Source organism: Antechinus flavipes, chromosome 2 (genome assembly GCF_016432865.1).
Source record: "Antechinus flavipes isolate AdamAnt ecotype Samford, QLD, Australia chromosome 2, AdamAnt_v2, whole genome shotgun sequence".
Taxonomy (NCBI): domain Eukaryota; kingdom Metazoa; phylum Chordata; class Mammalia; order Dasyuromorphia; family Dasyuridae; genus Antechinus; species Antechinus flavipes.
This window is the reverse complement of record NC_067399.1, coordinates 472147700-472168405: the sequence shown is the minus strand read 5'-3', so window position 1 is coordinate 472168405 and position 20706 is coordinate 472147700. Positions and strand designations below refer to the sequence as shown.

Here is a 20706-nt window from a genome sequence, read left to right as displayed (position 1 = left end):
ATTTTTTTAAACCCAAATCACTCTGACCTTTATTGAAGGTCCAATAACATTATCCTAAGTCTAGCCTCAGTGGCTCATTGTTTAGGTTTTGATGGCATAGAATGAATATTAATAGCATTTGTTTTTTTTTTTAATTTTATTTTATTTAATAATAACTTTGTATTGACAGAATCCATGCCAGGGTAATTTTTTTTTAAAGAAGGGAGAAAAGCATAAACCGGGGTTAACAAGATGGCAAGTAATACAGAATTGGTCATTCTAACCATAAAACGTGAACGGGGTAAATTCCCCCATAAAGAGGAAGCGGTTAGCAGAATGGATTAAAAGCCAGAATCCTACAATATGTTGTTTACAGGAAACACACCTGAAGCAGGGAGATACATGCAGGTTAAAGGTAAAAGGTTGGAGCAAAATCTACTATGCTTCAGGTGAAGTCAAAAAAGCAGGGGTAGCCATCCTGATCTCAGATCAAGCTAAAGCAAAAATTGATCTAATTAAAAGAGATAAGGAAGGGCACTATATCTTGCTAAAGGGTAGCATGGATAATGAAGCACTATCTATATTAAACATATATGCACCAAGTGGGGTAGCATCTAAATTCTTAAAAGAGAAACTAAGAGAGCTGCAAGAAGAAATAGACAGTAAAACTATAATAGTGGGAGATCTCAACCTTGCACTCTCAGAATTAGATAAATCAAACCACAAAATAAATAAGAAAGAAGTCGAAGAGATAAATAGAATACTAGAAAAATTAGATATGATAGATCTCCGGAGAAAATGTAATGGGGACAGAAAGGAGTACACCTTCTTTTCAGCAGTTCATGGAACTTATACAAAAATTGACCATATATTAGGACATAAAAACCTCAAACTCAAATGCAGTAAGGCAGAAATAGTGAATGCATCCTTTTCAGACCACGATGCGTTGAAAATTACATTCAATAAAAAGCCACGGGAAAGTAGACCAAAAATAATTGGAAACTAAATAATCTCATACTAAAGAATGATTGGGTGAAACAGCAAATTATAGACATAATTAATAACTTCATCCAAGAAAACGATAATAATGAGACATCATACCAAAATGTATGGGATGCAGCCAAAGCGGTAATAAGGGGAAATCTCATATCTCTAGAGGCCTATTTGTATAAAATAGAGAAAGAGAAGGTCAATGAATTGGGCTTGCAACTAAAAATGCTAGAAAAGGAACAAATTAAAAACCCCCAGTCAAACACTAAACTTGAAATTCTAAAAATAAAAGGAGAGATCAATAAAATTGAAAGTAAAAAAACTATTGAATTAATTAATAAAACTAAGAGTTGGTTCTATGAAAAAACTAACAAAATAGACAAACCCTTAGTAAATCTGATTAAAAAAAGGAAAGAGGAAAATCAAATTGTTAGTCTTAAAAATGAAAAGGGAGAACTCGCCAGTAACGAAGAGGAAATTAGAGCAATAATTAGGAGTTACTTTGCCCAACTTTATGCCAATAAATTCGACAACTTAAATGAAATAGAAGAATACCTCCAAAAATATAGCTTGCCTAAACTAACAGAGGAAGAAGTAAATGTCCTAAACACTCCCATCTCAGAAAAAGAAATAGAACAAACTATAAATCAACTCCCTAAGAAAAAATCCCCAGGACCAGATGGATTTACATCTGAATTCTATCAAACATTTAAAGATCAATTAACTCCAATGATAAATAAACTATTTGAAAAAGTAGGGATTGAAGGAGTCCTACCAAACTCCTTTTATGACACAGACATGGTACTGATACCTAAACCAGGTAGGCTGAAAACAGAGAAAGAAAATTATAGACCAATCTCCCTAATGAATATTGATGCTAAAATCTTAAATAAAATATTAGCAAAAAGATTACAGAAAATCATCCCCAGGATAATACACTATGACCAAGTAGGATTTATACCAGGAATGCAGGGCTGGTTCAATATTAGGAAAACTATTAACATAATTGACTATATCAATAACCAACCAAACAAAAACCATATGATCATCTCAATAGATGCAGAAAAAGCATTTGATAAAATCCAACAGCCATTCCTAATAAAAACATTTGAGAGCATAGGAATAAAAGGACTTTTCCTTAAAATAGTCAGGAGCATATATTTAAAACCTTCAGTAAACATCATATGCAATGGGGAAAAGCTGGAATCTTTCCCAGTAAGATCTGGAGTGAAGCAAGGTTGCCCACTATCACCATTATTATTCAATATTGTATTAGAAACACTAGCCTCTGCAATAAGAGTCGAGAAAGAGATTAAAGGAATTAGAGTAGGCAATGAGGAAACCAAACTATCACTCTTTGCAGATGATATGATGGTATACCTAGAGAACCCCAGAGATTCTACTAAAAAGCTATTAGAAATAATTCATAATTTTAGCAAAGTAGCAGGATACAAAATAAATCCCCATAAATCCTCAGTATTTTTATACACCACCAACAAAATCCAAGAGCAAGAGATACAAAGAGAAATTCCATTCAAAATAACTGTTGATAGCATAAAATATTTGGGAATCTATCTACCAAAGGAAAGTCAGGAATTATTTGAGCAAAATTACAAAAAAGTTTCCACACAAATAAAGTCAGACTTAAATAATTGGAAAAATATTAAGTGCTCTTGGATCGGCCGAGCAAATATAATAAAGATGACAATACTCCCTAAACTAATCTATTTATTTAGTGCTATACCAATCAGACTTCCAAGAAAATATTTTAATGATTTAGAAAAAATAACAACAAAATTCATATGGAACAATAAAAAGTCGAGAATCTCAAGGGAATTAATGAAAAAAAACCAAATGAAGGTAGCCTAGCTTTACCTGATCTAAAATTATATTATAAAGCAGCAGTCACCAAAACCATTTGGTATTGGCTAAGAAATAGATTAGTTGATCAGTAGAAAAGGTTAGGTTCACAAGACAGAATAGTCAACTTTAGCAATCTAGTGTTTGACAAACCCAAAGATTCTAACTTTTGGGATAAGATTTCATTATTTGATAAAAACTGCTGGGATAACTGGAAATTAGTATGGCAGAAATTAGGCAAGGACCCACACTTAACACCATATACCAAGATAAGATCAAAATGGGTCCATGATCTAGGCATAAAGAACGAGATTATAAATAAATTAGAGGAACATAGGATAGTTTATCTCTCAGACTTGTGGAGGAGAAAGAAATTTGTGACCAAAGATGAACTAGAGACCATTACTGATCACAAAATAGAAAATTTTGATTATATCAAATTAAAAAGCCTTTGTACAAACAGAACGAATACAAACAAGATTAGTAGGGAAGCAACAAACTGGGAAAACATCTTTACAATTAAAGGTTCTGATAAAGACCTCATTTCCAAAATATATAGAGAACTGACTCAAATTTATAAAAAATCAAGCCATTCTCCAATTGATAAATGGTCAAAGGATATGAACAGACAATTTTCAGATGATGAAATTGAAACTATTACCACTCACATGAAAGAGTGTTCCAAATCACTATTGATCAGAGAAAGGCAAATTAAGACAACTCTGAGATATCACTACACACCTGTCAGATTGGCTAAGATGACAGGAAAAAATAATGATGAATGTTGGAGGGGATGCGGGAAAACGGGGACACTGATGCATTGTTGGCGGAGTTGTGAACGAATCCAACCATTCTGGAGAGCAATCTGGAATTATGCCCAAAAAGTTATCAAACTGTGCATACCCTTTGATCCAGCAGTGTTTCTATTGGGCTTATACCCCAAAGAGATACTAAAAAAAGGGAGGGCTGTGAGAAGCAAGTGGTGCTCACAAGCTTAATACTGGGAAGGGGGGTAAGGGGGTAAGAAGGGAAACTTTCTTAAAAGTTTTCTTATTTTTGTTCCCAATGCTTATCACAATGCCTGGCACATAATACCAGTTTAATAAATATTTTTTGCATTATATAGGAAACAAAAAATTGATCTAAAGATTTTTTTTTTAGAAAAAGTAAATAAAAGGGGCACCTAAGGCCTAGAGCTGACACTTGAAATTTAATATTTTTTTAAACCCAAATCACTCTGACCTTTATTGAAGGTCCAATAACATTATCCTAAGTCTAGCCTCAGTGGCTCATTGTTTAGGTTTTGATGGCATAGAATGAATATTAATAGCATTTGTTTTTTTTTTTAATTTTATTTTATTTAATAATAACTTTGTATTGACAGAATCCATGCCAGGGTAATTTTTTTTTAAAGAAGGGAGAAAAGCATAAACCGGGGTTAACAAGATGGCAAGTAATACAGAAATGGTCATTTTAACCATAAATGTGAATGGGGTAAACTCCCCCATAAAGAGGAAGCGGTTAGCAGAATGGATTAAAAGCCAGAATCCTACAATATGTTGTTTACAGGAAACACACCTGAAGCGGGGAGATACATGCAGGTTAAAGGTAAAAGGTTGGAGCAAAATCTACTATGATTCAGGTGAAATCAAAAAAGCAGGGGTAGCCATCCTGATCTCAGATCAAGCTAAAGCAAAAATTGATCTAATCAAAAGAGATAAGGAAGGGCACTATATCTTGCTAAAGGGTAGAATGATAATGAAGCAGTATCTATATTAAACATATATGCACCAAGTGGTGTAGCATCTAAATTCTTAAAAGAGAAATTAAGAGAGCTGCAAGAAGAAATAGACAGTAAAACTATAATAGTGGGAGATCTCAACCTTGCACTCTCAGAATTAGATAAATCAAACCACAAAATAAATAAGAAAGAAGTCAAAGAGATAAATAGAATACTAGAAAAATTAGATATGATAGATCTCTGGAGAAAACTAAATGGAGACTTTTTTATAATTTTGCTCATATAATTCCTGACTTTCCTTTGGTAGATAGATTCCCAAATATTTTATGGTATCAACAGTTATTCTGAATGGAATTTCTCTTTGTATCTCTTGCTGTTGGGTTTTGTTGGTGATGTATAAAAATGCTGAGGATTTGTGGGGATTTATTTTGTATCCAGCTACTTTGCTAAAATTATGAATTATTTCTAATAGCTTTTTAGTAGAATCTCTGGGGTTCTCTAGGTATACCATCATATCATCTGCAAAGAGTGATAGTTTGGTTTCCTCATTGCCTACTCTAATTCCTTTAATATCTTTCTCGACTCTTATTGCAGAGGCTAGTGTTTCTAATACGATATTGAATAATAATGGTGATAGTGGGCAACCTTGCTTCACTCCAGATCTTACTGGGAAAGGTTCCAGTTTTTCCCCATTGCATATGATGCTTACTGAAGATTTTAAATATATGCTCCTGACTATTTTAAGGAAAAGTCCTTTTTTTAAAAATTTTTTTTAATAACTTTTTATTGATAGAACGCATGCCAGGGTAATTTTTACAGCATTATCTCTTGCATTCATTTCTGTTCCGATTTTACCCCTCCCTCCCTCCACCCCTTCCCCGAGATGGCAAGAGTCCTTTACATGTTGAATGGGTTGCAGTATATCCTAGATACAATATATGTGTGCAGAACCGAACAGTTTTCTTGTTGCACAGGGAGAATTGGATTCAGAAGGTAAAAATAACCCGGGAGGAAAAACATAAATGCAAGCAGTTTATATTCACTTCCCAGTGTTCTTTCTCTGGGTGTAGCTGCTTCTGTCCATCTTTGATCAATTAAGGCTCTCTTTATCGAAGAGGTCCACTTCCATCAGAATACATCAGGGTAATTTTTTACAACATTTTCTTTGCACTCGCTTATGTTTCGTTTTTTCCCCTCCCTCCCTAAGAAAACGAAACATTTGACCATGACTTATCCTTGTCGAAAGATCTCTCACTACTTGCATGACAGAGCAGGATCTAGAAATTTTTTGTCCTCGTGCTCTAGCTACTATCTAGCTAGATGATCGGACCCATTATCCAGGCATAAGGATTAAGGCCGCGCGAATCCGCAAAACCTATGGGAAATGAATGACAGGAACTCGAGAGAAAACAGAAGCGATGCATTCTGGGTATGGTAGTCCTGACGTTCCGTAGGCGCAGGTCCCGCCCCACTTCTAGGGTAGCGTAAAAGATACACGCGCGCACCTTCTATGCAGTTTGGTTCTTTGTCCCGGAATCAGTTCTTTATCAGCGGTCAGGCCAGGCCTGGCTCCCCATTCCAGGTATTTGGTGACCGGAACCCATTTTCTCTAAGTACTCTGAACTCGTTAGTAGGCCGATACGCGAAGGGATTGGGGGCTGGGAGCCGAGCATCTGATCAGGGCCATTCCCTCCCCTGAGACGAGCAGTCCAAAGGTCTTAACAACCGAGGAGAAGGTGTTTGCAGGGCATGTGTGAAAGACATAGAAAGACAAGAGCTCTCTTGCGTATGTCATTTGTGTAAAGGAGTTAAGAAGATTCTCCTGGTTCTGTATCAGCAGTAACTATTATTATTTACTCTGTGTAAATCACTGTGAGAGACACTGGAGAGTCAAAGATCCCCAATAAAATAGATCTCCTCCCCCATTAGATTATTTCATAGGGAAGAAAAGATGTGTCCCCGAAGCTCTTACGGGAAAGATTAATTTGATAAATGCCATGTTAAATTTGAGGATGGAGATACTACACACAGCTTGGATATGTTGATAGGCCCCTGCAGGGCCTTGAAGGCAAAGAACTTACATTTAAGTGAAGATGTGTGATAGGGATTCAATCCAGTTCCAGACTTTGATTATAATGCTAGAAAAAGTTCAGGGAAGAAAAGGGTAATCCAGGAAAAGGATTGGGGAATAGTTTAATATTGTTGGAAAGTAAAGTATGTTATTCCCAATCCAATTTAAGTTTTAATGAAGCCAGTTTGTAAATGGCTATAATACTACTGTAACGTGTATTTATATTGACTGTTCAGCATTATGTGTTGTTCTCTACCAGTATTCAGATCTTGAGCTCAAGTTTAGAAACCTTGCTTTATTCAAACTCCTATTCTATATGGCAGCTGGGTCAAGGACTTGGAAATAATAGGTATCCCTTACCAGTTTGATAAATGAATAAAATTCACCATATATCAATTTGCATAGCGTTCTCTACTTTTTACCTTTTAGGGCTCAAATTATGACCAAGTTTGCTAGGTCCCTTTTGCTGACTCCATCTTCTCTTTGTTCCCATCAACTCTGCTGCTATTCTACAGGTGCCCAGACTTGGGCACTAGAAGGAAGATTCCCTACTGAAATCTTAACTTTGAACTCTCAGGCCTTGCTGTCAGAGCAGCATCAAGAACAAAGTACATATCATGTTGTGTCTTTTGCCAGAGCAATTCTTGACTCTCCTGCTGAGATATAGAATGACACTAAAACATTGAGAACCTGGTGAGGAATGGGTGATTGAAGAATTTGATTTAAATACTTGAGGAGAAAAGTGAGCATTTCAGAGAAGAAAAGCATATGGATTGTCCAAGATGCAGATTGTATCTGGTACTAATTGCTGGAACCTTACTCCTATAGGAAATATTATATTTTTTCAACCTGGAATCACCTTTTCCCTCAGAACACTTGCCCAATAAATGAGATTACATATTCATGGTGTGGGCTGAAGCAGACCTAACCCTCCGGTCTCACTCTCTATTCTCTAAGGGTTATTTCTGGGAAGGAATTGAAAGTGGGATATTCTGATGAATTATAATTTAATTCCTCCCATAAACACGCTGGTAAAGAATGGGGATTTATAAGATTGTAAATACAGATAGGAAGGTATGCAACAGAATGTTTTGGAAATGATTTTTCATTGGACAGTAGAAAGTAGATACAATGATTAGAATCTAATAAAAAAAATAAAGAGTATAAGACTCAGAAAGTGATGTCAGTGAATCATCATTTCAAATTAGGATAGAAATGTTCTTGAATTCCTTTTGATCTCCCTATTGCTTCTTAAAGCATAAAGCATCATACCCAAATCTTCTATAAGAATTTTTAGCCTAGTAAGTGAAAATCAAAAGACAGGAGGCTTTCATTCATGATTTTTCCCCCCAGCTCTGCATTCTCGAGATTTTATTCTTCCTCAACAGGGTCGCACTGAACAAGAAAGAATGAATTCTGTGCTTTTAACTGCCATATCCCAGGTGAGTTGAGCTTTTTCCCTCCTCAAATGTTGTATCTCTAGTTTTAAAGAGTGAAAACTTTTCTTTTCTTTGTCTTCGAGTTTTTCTAAGTCCTCTTGAGGAACTTATATCCCAGTTGTTTGACCCTAATGTATTGAAAGTGTTCCCATTTTGTTTGGTGCCATTGTTCAGTGGTCTTGTCCTACTATGCTTATTATCTAACAATTCCGCAGGTTGTTCAGTCCTACTGTATTATTAAAACTGAATTTGAAGTTGTGAATAAAACAAAGTAGAAAGTGTAACCGTTATCCTTAAAAGCCTAATAGACTCATTGGAAAGATAGGTACATGAAATAAAATATTTTAATACATTTGAAAAAGTTAAGTAATACAAGAATGTATGCACCAGGACTAAGGGAAAGGAATGAAAGGATGAAAAGATTTTCTGAGCTATGAGACTGGAACTGACCTTGATGGATAAGATTTAAATAATTATAGAGAAATGGCAGAAGGTCTCAAGGACCAAAGATTAGAGCTGAAATGTTATTTGTAAGAAGCAGTAAAGACTAGCTTGACTACAATGAAGGATATTTCTTTGGAAATGAGAGGAAACAAGTAGGCTCTGTAGTAAGGACCATATTGTAGAGGACCTTTGATGATGGATTGAGAAATTTGTTTTTTTTTTTCCTGATAAAGAAAAACATCTGTTAAAGACAGCTGTGATGATATATTTGAAGAAAAAAAAACAACAAATACAAATTCAGTAAAGGTTATGGAAGATGGAAAGTCAAATTTGATTTCATATCTTCATCGGACAACTGGAAGAATAAGGATTTTGGTAGTAAAGATGAATGTGACTATTTAATGTTGGTGTTAAGATACATAAATAGTGATGTAAACATGGCACATGTGATAAAGTTTTCACCAAAAGAAACCCATGCCCTGGATTTGTTCTGGGAATTTCTTTGTGATTCACTCTCCAGTGGGATGACTGGACCTGCAGGCACTATTCAGAAAAGCTTGAGTTTAGAGTTGATTGGTATTTTCTTAAGTCTGTTAATTTATACATTTTTTGACAAGAAAACTGAATCCTTGGATAATTTATGCCAACAGAAGTATTCACAGTGACCTTTTGCAACTTTTTTGTCTATAATAAGTCAAATATCATGGCACTTTCCTAATTAATCTATGATAGGAAGATTTTCACATTTGTGTGTCATTATTATAAATAATAATGTTCAAAGGAACTAGTTTCTTTTGACTTTGGGAGAAAGATTCATAGTTCATTGTATTTTCTGAGACAGCCTAGGGAACCTCACTATAATATATCCTGTTCGGTGATTGTTATTATATAAATGAATATCCCATGAAAATGGTGTTTAACATTATACCAGTGAAAATCTTTTCACAATGAGTTGCAATGAATTTAAAACAAAGCCAAAAATTTAATAGAGATTTCTATAGTCATTTATTTAGGAAATAGAACAATAGAATTATATGAAAATATCATGTTCTTATGACTTTTTTACATAAAAATCTTAAATTTCCTCTTTCTGCTTCAAATTTTCTCTTGTCTTGGGACTATTCCATACTTTCATACCCACAAAACTCTAAATCTGTACTTATAAATAAATTTCAAATACAAATGTGTTCAGTCACAAAATTAACTTTGGAAAACACTAACCTATAGATATTCTATAAAAAATATTGGAATCATAAGGTGTTGTCACATTTGAGAATAGTTAAAAAAAAATAAGTACTGAATTTGCAGTAGATTTTTGCAATTAATTTGCAATTATATTTGGGCCTAAATCCCAGGTCTACTGTTTATTCTGTGTATGACTTTAGCGAAATTATTTAATGTATTTCTCATTTGTAAAATGTGGAAGTTGGTAAATGACCAAGGCCCCTTCCAGGTCTAAATTTGTGATTCTTTGTTCAAAAAGGGACATTATAATATTATTTCATACATGTTTTTGTGTACTCATATATGCATGTATACAAACACACATTATATATGTATAATAAGTCAACAAGTATTTATTAAATGCTTGCTATATGTTAAGAATGGGGCTACCAAAAAAAATGGATGATAGATAAATAAATAATTGTCCTCGTGGGGCTTACATTCTATCATGTGAGGCATAGATATATAAGAGATATACAAGGTAACTTTGTCCTTTATTTTTTCATCTGTCATAATTCAATATAAATTTATAGAACACTTAGAATATAAGGGCCTTTTTACCAGGTCCTAGAGATACAAAAACAAAAATGAACAGTACCTAACTTCAGTGAAGGGTGAGAGTGGGAGAGGAAGAGTGGAAGAATGTCATATGTACATTACCAAGTAAATATAAATTATATGCTAAATTAGTAAAACTAATTTTTGTATAAGAAAGAGCATTGACACCCACCTGGAGGATAGGAAGCCTTAAGAAAGGCTTCAAAGAGGTAGCATATGAGCTAAGTCTTAACAGAAGTCTGGGATTGTAAGAGGTAGAGGTGAAGAAAAGGAGAAAATCCCAAGAATGTGGTAGTTTACAAAGTTTTAGAAGTAGGAAATGATGTAGTGTTCAGGAAATGGTTAGTAAACCAGTTTGGCTAGAACATAGGTTTGATGAAGGAGAGAAGAATGTGAAATAAATCTGAAAAGATGGATTGGGATCAGATTTTGAAGGACTTTAAAGGACAAGAAATTTTCTGGTTTATACTGGTGGCAATATTGAATTACTGAAGAGTCTTAAATGGGGTGGTGGGGTAACATCTCTGAGACTTTAGACATATAAATTTGCTTTGGCATACAAATTTGGCAGCTGTAAGAAACATGGTTGAGGATAGTGAGAAGAAAAAAGAGATAATGGAATCATATAACTTTTTGAACGTGGGGAGAGAAGATAGAAGAATTGAAGAGGATGCTAAGGTTCTGAATCTAGATGGCTAGAAGAATAGTGGTACATCTGACAGAAACTGAGAAGTTTGCAGAAAAAGTAGGTTTAGAGAAAATGGAATGAGTTCACTTTTGTATATGTTGAGTTTGAGATACCATTATGCAGGTGGAGGTGTCTAAGCAGTTGGTGATATAGGCTTGGTCTCATAAAAAAGGTGATGGTTAGTTATGAAGACTTTGTCTTACTAAGAATAGGTAAGTCATTTACAATTATGCATCATTCAGTATTGCTAATAGTGTGTACTATGTTCTGGTTACTTAACTTTGCATCAGTTCAAATAAGTCTTTCCAGGTTTTTCTGAAGTTACCCTGCTTGTAATTTCTTATAGCACAATAATATTCCATCACAATCATATATCACAGTTTATTCAGCCATTTCTGAATTGATAGGAATACTCTTGACTTCCAAATCTGAGCCACTACAAAAAGAGCTGCTATAAATATTTTGGCATAAATAGGCCCTTTTCCTTCTTTTTTTTGTCATGTCTTTGGGATACAGACCTAGTAGTGGTATGCTCCGTTTAATAGCCCTTTGGACATAGCTAGATATTGCTTTTCAGAATGTTTGGATCAGTTCATGAATTTATCAACAATGTATTAAACTTCCAGTTTTCCAACATCCCCTCCAACATTTATCATTTTCTTTCTCTTTTTTTTGCCATATTTGCCCATCTAATAGGTGATGTTATATCTCAGAGTTAATTTTTTGGGTTTTTTTTGCTGATGCAGTTGGGTTCACTCAGGTTCTCCTGACTTCAAGGCTAGCCTTCTATCCACTGTGCCATGCAACTACCCCCCCAGAGTTGTTTTAATTTTAATTTCCCTAATCAATAATGATTTAGAGTATTTTTAAAGTGATTATAGGTAGCTTTGATTTCTTTGTCTAAAAACTGCCTATTCATATTCTTTAACATTTATCAGTTGGAGACTTATATTTTTATAACTTTGATTCAGTTCTCTATATATTTGAGAAATTAGGCCTTTATCAAAGATACTTGTTGCAATTTTTTTTACAATATTCTCATTTCCCTATAATTTTGTTTGCATTGGTTTTGTTTGTGTAAAACCTTTTAAATTTTATATAGTCAAACTATCAATTCCTGCAAACTATTGTACTCCATTAATCAGAACGATGTTTTTGAGACCAAAGCACTGATGTTTTTCCCTTTCTCATTATTTTCATGAGATTAGCAAATTGAGTTGTTGATGGTAATATGCCCTCGGTATTCCATCTTTTCTACTTTATTTTTTTCTGGTTATACATGTACATTAATTTTTTTAAATATATATTTCTTTATAAATTGTCTTGGGAGGAAAAAAGCCGAACAAAAGGGAAAAATCACAAGAGAAAAAAAAAAAAAAACAGAAGAAAAAAGAAGGAAAAAAAGTGAACCTAACACATATTGATTTGCATTCAGTCTCCATAGTTCTCTCTCTGGATGCAGATGGCATTGTCTATCAAAGTGTGTGGCATTGCCTTGGATCACTGAACCACTTGGAACCACTGAAAAGAACAAGTCTTTCATGGTTGATCATTGTACAATCTTGTTTAAAATACTTTATTTCACTTAGCATCAGTTTGTGTAAATCTTTCCAAGCCCTTTCTAAAATTTGCTTGTTCATTATTTTTAATAGATCAATAATATTCCCTTACATATGCCATAACTTATTCTGCCATTCCCCAATTGATGGCATACTCATATTCTAATTCTTTGCTCCCACAAAAAAGCTGCTACAAACATTTTTGCACATGTGGGTCCTTTTCCTTCCTTTATGATTTCCTTGGGATACAGAACCCAGTAGTGGAACTGCTGGATCAAAGGGAATGCAGAGCAAAGTTGTAAAATGCTCCCCAGAATAGTTAGATCATTTTACAACTCCACCTACAATATATTAGTGTCCCAGTTTTCCCACATGCTCTCCAACATTCATCATTATCTTTTCCTGTCATCTTAACCAATCTGAGAAGTATAATATGGTACCTCAAAGTTGTTTTAATTTGTATTTCTCTAATGAAGTGATTTAAGTTTTTTTTTTATATGACTATAGACAGCTTTAATTTTGTCATTTGAAAATTGTTCATATACTTTGACCACTTATCAATTTGAGAATGATTTGTATTCTTATAAATTTGACACAGTTCTTTATATATTTTAGAAATTATACTTTTATCAGAAACACTGGCTGTAATTTTTTTTTTCCCAGCTTGGTATTTCCCTTTTAATCTTGTTTGTGTTGGTTTTCTTTCTGCAAAACCTTTTTAATTTAATGTAATCAAAGTTGTCCATTTTGCATTTCATAATGTTCTCTAGTTCTTTTTTTGGTCATAAATTCCTCCCTTCTCCAAAAATCTGATATCCCTTGTTCTCCTAATATACTTTGTATCACCCTTTATCCCCAAATCTGTACCCATTTTGACCTTATTTTGATGTGGGGTGTGAGATATAGTCTGTACTGAGTTGCTGATACAGTATTTTCCACTTTACCCAGCAATTTTTGTGAAATATTGAGAACCTATCCCAGAAGCTGTAGTTTTAGGGTTTATCAAATATTAGATTACTATAGTTATTGATGATTGTGTCATGTGTATCTAACCCATTCCACTGATCCACCTGTTTCTTAGCCAGTACCAAATGGTTTTGATGACTGCTGCTTTATAATATAGTTCTAGATCTGTACTGCTAAACCACCATCTTTTGTATTTTTTCATTAATTCCCTTGATATTCTTGCCCTTTTGTTCTTCCAGAAAATTTTTGTTATCATTTTTTCTACCTCTATAAAATAATCTTTTGGCAGTTTTATTGGCATGGCACTGAACAAGTAGACCAGTTTAAGTAAAATTGCCTTTTTTATTTATTATATTAGCTTGGCCTACCCATGAGCATTTTGATATTTTTCCAATTGTTTGCATCTGACTTTATTTCTGTGAGAAGTGTTTTGTAATTGTATTCATATAGTTCCTTGGTTTGTCTTGGAAGATAGACACCCAAATATTTTATTTTACTACTGTAATTTTAAATGGAAGTTTTCTATCTCTTGATGCTGAACTTTGTAAGTAATATATAGAAATGCTGATGATTTATGTGGGGGTTTTTTTATATCCTGCAACTTTGCTAAAACTGTTAATTATTTCCAGTAGTTTTCTGGATGATTTTCTAGGATTCTATAAGTAAATCATCATATCATCTGCAAAGAATTAGTTTTATCTTCTCATTGCTTATTCTAATTCCTTTAATTTCTTTTTCTTTTCTTATTGCTGAAGCCAGTATTTCTAGTACAATATTGAATAATAGTGGTGATGAACATACTTGTTTCACCCCTGATTTTATAGGGAATGTATCCAGCTTCTCCCCATTACAAATAATGCTTGCTGATGATTTTAGATAAATTCTGCTTACTATTTTTTATAATAAATTTTTTTAATTCAAAGCTTAGCTTTGTTTTGGAGGGCCTTGGGGGAGAGTTTGGTTGTTGTTGTTGTTTTTGTTTTTGTTTTTTTTGCTGAAGCAACTGGGGTTAAGTGGTTTGCCCAGGATCACACAGCTAGGAAGTGTTAAGTGTCTGCTTATCATTTTAAGGAAAACTCCCCTTATTCCTGTGCTCTCTAGTGTTTTTAATAGGCAGGCATTGTATTTTGGCAAAAGAGTTTTCTGCATATATTGAGATTATCATATGATTTCAGTTAGTTTTATTATTAATATGGTCAATTATGCTAATAGTTTTCTTGATACTAAACTAGCTCTGCTTTCTTAGTATAAATTCCACTTGGTCATAGTGTATTATTCTCTGATAAATTGTCGTAATCTCTTTGCTAATATTTTATTTAAAATTTTTGCATCAATATTCATTAGGGAAATTGGTCTGTAATTTTCTTTCTCTGTTTTGGCTTTTCCTAATTTAGTTATCAGTTCCATATTTGTGTCACAAAAGGAATTTGGCAGGACTCCCTCTTTACATATTTTTCCAAATAGTTTACATAGTATTTGAATTAATAATTTTTTTAATGTTTAGAATTCACTTATAAGTCCATCTGGCCCTGGAGATTTTTTCTTAGGGAATTCATTGCTGGCTAGTTCAAATTCTTTTTCTAAACTGGGACCATTTAAGTAATTTATTTCTTCTTCTGTTAATATGGGCAATTTATATTTTTATAAATATTCATTTTTCATTTAGATTGTAAAGTTTGTTGTACAAAATAAATTTGATTTCTTTTTTATTGATGCTAACTTCTCTCTTTTCATTTTTTATGTTAGTAGTTTGGTTTTTTCTTTCTTTTTTCTAACAAAATTAACCAAAGATTTATCTATTTTGTTGATTTTTTCCCCATAAAAGCAACTTTTAGTTTGATTAATTAGTTAAGGAGTTTTCTTATTTTTAATTTTATTAATTTCTCCTTTGAGTTTCAGAATTTCTAATTTGTTATTTAACTGGGGTTTTAATTTGTTCTTTTTCTAGTTGTATATCCAATTCATTGCTCTCCTGTGTGGTGAGCTTTTTCTTCTCAAAACACAGCCAGGTGATGAAAGTTCAGATCTTTTATTATCTCCAATATAGCCCGGTTAGCTTAGAGGCCTATCTCTCTGCTTGGTTCCAAGAGCTCTCTCCTAATGTCGCCAAATCCAAAGGTCTGGTCCTCCAGCCTCTGCCTCTGCTTTCTTCAGCCTCCAGCCAGCTCCAACTCTTCATGCCATTCCGGTGAAAATCCCGACTTGTAGCGTCTTCCTCTGAAGAACTTCTTCGACTGGCCCATTGGCCTATTTATGCTCCTTCCAGAGAGAGGGATTATGGGTTTTCTCCCATAGTGCTCTCTGGCCCAAAGAGCTTCAAGGGAGGTATGAACTCATTGAACTCCAATGAGTAAAGGTGTGAACACAAGCCTTTTATTAATTAGTTCTACTTAGTACCTTGTTTCAGGTTCTGCCCAAAACATCTTCTTGTAAGATTAGATCAACTCTAATTAGTTAACAGTTAGTAAGGATTCCAACACTCCTGTTTCTCTATTTTATTACTATAACTATTTAGAGATAGAAAATTTCCCTTAAAAACTACTTTGGTTGTAATCCATAGGTTTTGGTATTTTGTATCATTATTGTTGTTCTCTTGGATGAAATTATTGATTGTTTCTATGATGTATTGTTTGACCCACTCATTTTTTAGAATTAACTTATTTAATTTCCAATTGGTTTTTAATCTGTCTTTCCTTGGATAGATTAAGACAAAATCTGTCTTTGCCCTTTATTGAATATAAGTTTTATTGCATTGTGGTCTGAAAAGTAAATATTTATTATTTCTGCCTTTCTGCATTTGATTGTGAAGTTTTATGCCCTAATACATCAATTTTATCAATTTGATGTATTATTAAGTAATACATCAAAAAAGGTATATTTCTTTCTGCCTCAATTCAGTTTTCTTCAGAGGTTTATTATATCCAAGTTTTCTAGAATTCTATTAACCTCCCTAGTTTCTTTCTTTTTTACTTTGTGAAATTAGAGGGAGTTTGAGGGCCCCTCGTTAATATTGTTTTGCTATCTTTTTATTCCTGTAATTGGTTTAACTTCTTCTCTAAGAATTTGGATACTGTACCATATGGTACATATACATTTAATGTTAATACTATTTCATTGTCTATGGTACCCTTTAACAAGATGTGTATCCTTCCTTATCTTTTTAAATTAGATCTATTTTTACTTTTGTTTTATCTGAGATCAGAATTGCTACCCTTGCTTCTTTTGCTTCAATTGAAGCACAATAAATTTTGTTCCATCCTTTTATCCTTGCTCTGTTTCAAATCTCTCTGTTTCAAATGTTTCTTGTAAACAACATGTTGTAGGATTCTGTTTTTTTTTGTTTTGTTTTGTAGACCTTTATTTTTTTTAATTTTTATTTAATAATTACTTTATATTGACACTCGTTTCTGTTCCAATTTTTTTTCCCTCCTTCCCTCCACCCCCTCCCCTAGATGGCAAGCAGTCCTTTATATGTTGGATATGTTGCAGTATATCCTAGATACAATATATGTTTGCAGAACCGAACAGTTCTCTTGTTGCATAGGGAGAATTGGATTCAGAAGGTATAAATAACTCGGGAAGAAAAACAAAAATGCAGATAGTTCACATTCGTTTCCCAGTGTTCTTTCTTTGGGTGTAGCTGCTTTTGTCCGTCATTTATCAATTGAAACTCAGGTCTCTTTGTCAAAGAAATCCCCTTCCATCAAAATATGTCCTCATACAATATCGTTGTCGAAGTGTATAATGATCTCCTGGTTCTGCTCATTTCACTTAGCATCAGTTCATGTAAGTCTCGCCAGTCCTCTCTGTATTCATCCTGTTGGTCATTTCTTACAGAACAATAATATTCCATAACATTCATATATCATAATTTACCCAGCCATTCTCCAATTGATGGGCATCCATTCATTTTCCAGTTTCTAGCCACTACAAACAGGGCTGCTACAAACATTTTGGCACATACAGGTCCCTTTCCCTTCTTTAGTATTTCTTTGGGATATAAGCCCAATAGAAACACTGCTGGATCAAAGGGTATGCACAATTTGATAATTTTTTGGGCATAATTCCAGATTGCTCTCCAGAATGGTTGGATTCGTTCACAACTCCACCAACAATGCAATAGTGTCCCAGTTTTCCCGCATCCCCTCCAACATTCATCATTATTTTTTCCTGTCATCTTAGCCAATCTGACAGGTGTGTAGTGGTATCTCAGAGTTGTCTTAATTTGCATTTCTCTGATCAATAATGATTTGGAACACTCTTTCATATGAGTGGTAATAGTTTCAATTTCATCCTCTGAAAATTGTCTGTTCATATCCTTTGACCATTTATCAATTGGAGAATGGCTTGATTTCTTATAAATTTGAGTCAGTTCTCTATATATTTTGGAAATGAGGCCTTTATCAGAACCTTTAACTGTGAAAATGTTTTCCCAGTTTGTTGCTTCCCTTCTAATCTTGTTTGCATTAGTTTTGTTTGTACAAAGGCTTTTTAATTTGATGTAATCGAAATTTTCTATTTTGTGATCAGTAATGGTCTCTAGTTCATCTTTGGTCACAAATTTCTTTCTCCTCCACAAGTCTGAGAGATAAACTATTCTATGTTCCTCTAATTTATTTATAATCTCGTTCTTTATGCCTAGGTCATAGACCCATTTTGATCTTATCTTGGTATATGGTGTTAAGTGTGGGTCCATGCCTAATTTCTGCCATACTAATTTCCAATTATCCCAGCAGTTTTTATCAAATAATGAATTCTTTTCCCAGAAGTTAGGGGCTTTGGGTTTGTCAAACACTAGATTGCTATAATTGACTATTCTGTCTTGTGAACCTAGCCTTTTCCACTGATCCACTAATCTATTTCTTAGCCAATACCAAATGGTTTTGGTGACTGCTGCTTTATAATATAATTTTAGATCAGGTACAGCTAGGCCACCTTCATTTGATTTTTTTTTCATTAATTCCCTTGAGATTCTCGACTTTTTATTGTTCCATATGAATTTTGTTGTTATTTTTTCTAGATCAATAAAATATTTTCTTGGAAGTCTGATTGGTATAGCACTAAATAAATAGATTAGTTTAGGGAGTATTGTCATCTTTATTATGTTTGCTCGGCCGATCCAAGAGCACTTAATATTTTTCCAATTATTTAAGTCTGACTTTATTTGTGTGGAGACTTTTTTATAATTTTGCTCATATAATTCCTGACTTTCCTTTGGTAGATAGATTCCCAAATATTTTATGGTATCAACAGTTATTCTGAATGGAATTTCTCTTTGTATCTCTTGCTGTTGGGTTTTGTTGGTGATGTATAAAAATGCTGAGGATTTATGGGGATTTATTTTGTAGCCAGCTACTTTGCTAAAATTATGAATTATTTCCAATAGCTTTTTAGTAGAATCTCTGGGGTTCTCTAGGTATACCATCATATCATCTGCAAAGAGTGATAGTTTGGTTTCCTCATTGCCTACTCTAATTCCTTTAATACCTTTCTCGACTCTTATTGCCGAGGCTAGTGTTTCTAATACGATATTAAATAATAATGGTGATAGTGGGCAACCTTGCTTCACTCCAGATCTTACTGGGAAAGGTTCCAGTTTTTCCCCATTGCATATGATGCTTACTGATGGTTTTAAATATATGCTCCTGACTATTTTAAGGAAAAGTCCATTTATTCCTATGCTCTCAAGTGTTTTTATTAGGAATGGATGTTGGATTTTATCAAATGCTTTTTCTGCATCTATTGAGATGATCATATGGTTTTTGTTTGTTTGGTTATTGATATAGTCAATTATGCTAATAGTTTTCCTAATATTGAACCAGCCCTGCATTCCTGGTATAAATCCTACTTGGTCATAGTGTATTATCCTGGTGATGATTTTCTGTAATCTTTTTGCTAATATTTATTTAAGATTTTAGCATCAATATTCATTAGGGAGATTGGTCTATAATTTTCTTTCTCTGTTTTCAGCCTACCTGGTTTAGGTATCAGTACCATGTCTGTGTCATAAAAGGAGTTTGGTAGGACTCCTTCAATCCCTATTTTTTCAAATAGTTTATATAACATTGGAGTTAATTGTTCTTTAAATGTTTGGTAGAATTCACATGTAAATCCATCTGGTCCTGGGGATTTTTTCTTAGGGAGTTGATTGATAGTTTGTTCTATTTCTTTTTCTGAGATGGGACTGTTTAGGATATTTACTTCTTCCTCTGTTAGTTTGGGCAAGCTATATTTTTGGAGGTATTTTTCTATTTCATTTAAGTTGTCGAATTTATTGGCATAAAGTTGGGCAAAGTAACTCCTAATTATTGCTCTAATTTCCTCTTCGTTAGTGGCGAGTTCTCCTTTTTCATTTTTAAGACTAACAATTTGATTTTCCTCTTTCCTTTTTTTAATCAGATTTACTAAGGGTTTGTCTATTTTGTTGGTTTTTTCATAGAACCAACTCTTAGTTTTATTAATCAATTCAATAGTTTTTTTACTTTCAATTTTATTGATCTCACCTTTTATTTTTAGAATTTCAAGTTTAGTGTTTGACTGGGGGTTTTTAATTTGTTCCTTTTCTAGCATTTTTAATTGCAAACCCAATTCATTGATCTTCTCTTTCTCTATTTTATACAAATAGGCCTCTAGAGATATGAGATTTCCCCTTATTACCGCTTTGGCTGCATCCCATACATTTTGGTATGATGTCTCATTATTATCGTTTTCTTGGGTGAAGTTATTAATTATGTCTATGATTTGCTGTTTCACCCAATCATTCTTTAGTATGAGATTATTTAGTTTCCAATTATTTTTTGGTCTACTTCCCCCTGTTTTTTTGTTGAATGTAATTTTCATTGCATCATGGTCTGAAAAGGATGCATTTACTATTTCTGCCTTACTGCATTTGAGTTTGAGGTTTTTGTGTCCTAATATATGGTCAATTTTTGTATAGGTTCCATGAACTGCTGAAAAGAAAGTGTATTCCTTTCTGTCTCCATTACCTTTTCTCCAGAGATCTATCATATCTAACTTTTCTAGTATTCTATTTACCTCTTTGACTTCTTTCTTATTTATTTTGTGGTTTGATTTATCTAATTCTGAGAGTGCAAGGTTGAGATCTCCCACTATTATAGTTTTACTGTCTATTTCTTCTTGCAGCTCTCTTAGTTTCTCAGGATTCTGTTTTTAATCTACTCTGCTAT

General features: G+C 33.5%; 1 protein-coding gene across 1 annotated transcript in view; it reads left to right on the top strand.

Moving 5' to 3' along the window:
- The first annotated feature begins 6060 nt into the window (after nt 1-6060).
- LOC127550608 (zinc finger protein 501-like) overlaps nt 6061-20706 on the top strand; it is a 30925-nt gene continuing 16279 nt past the window's right edge. Inside the window, exons 1-2 of the mRNA XM_051979702.1 lie at nt 6061-6152; nt 8030-8083. Coding sequence (XP_051835662.1) covers nt 6081-6152; nt 8030-8083 — 126 coding nt within the window. The 5' untranslated portion in view covers nt 6061-6080. The remainder of the gene's footprint in view (nt 6153-8029; nt 8084-20706) is intronic.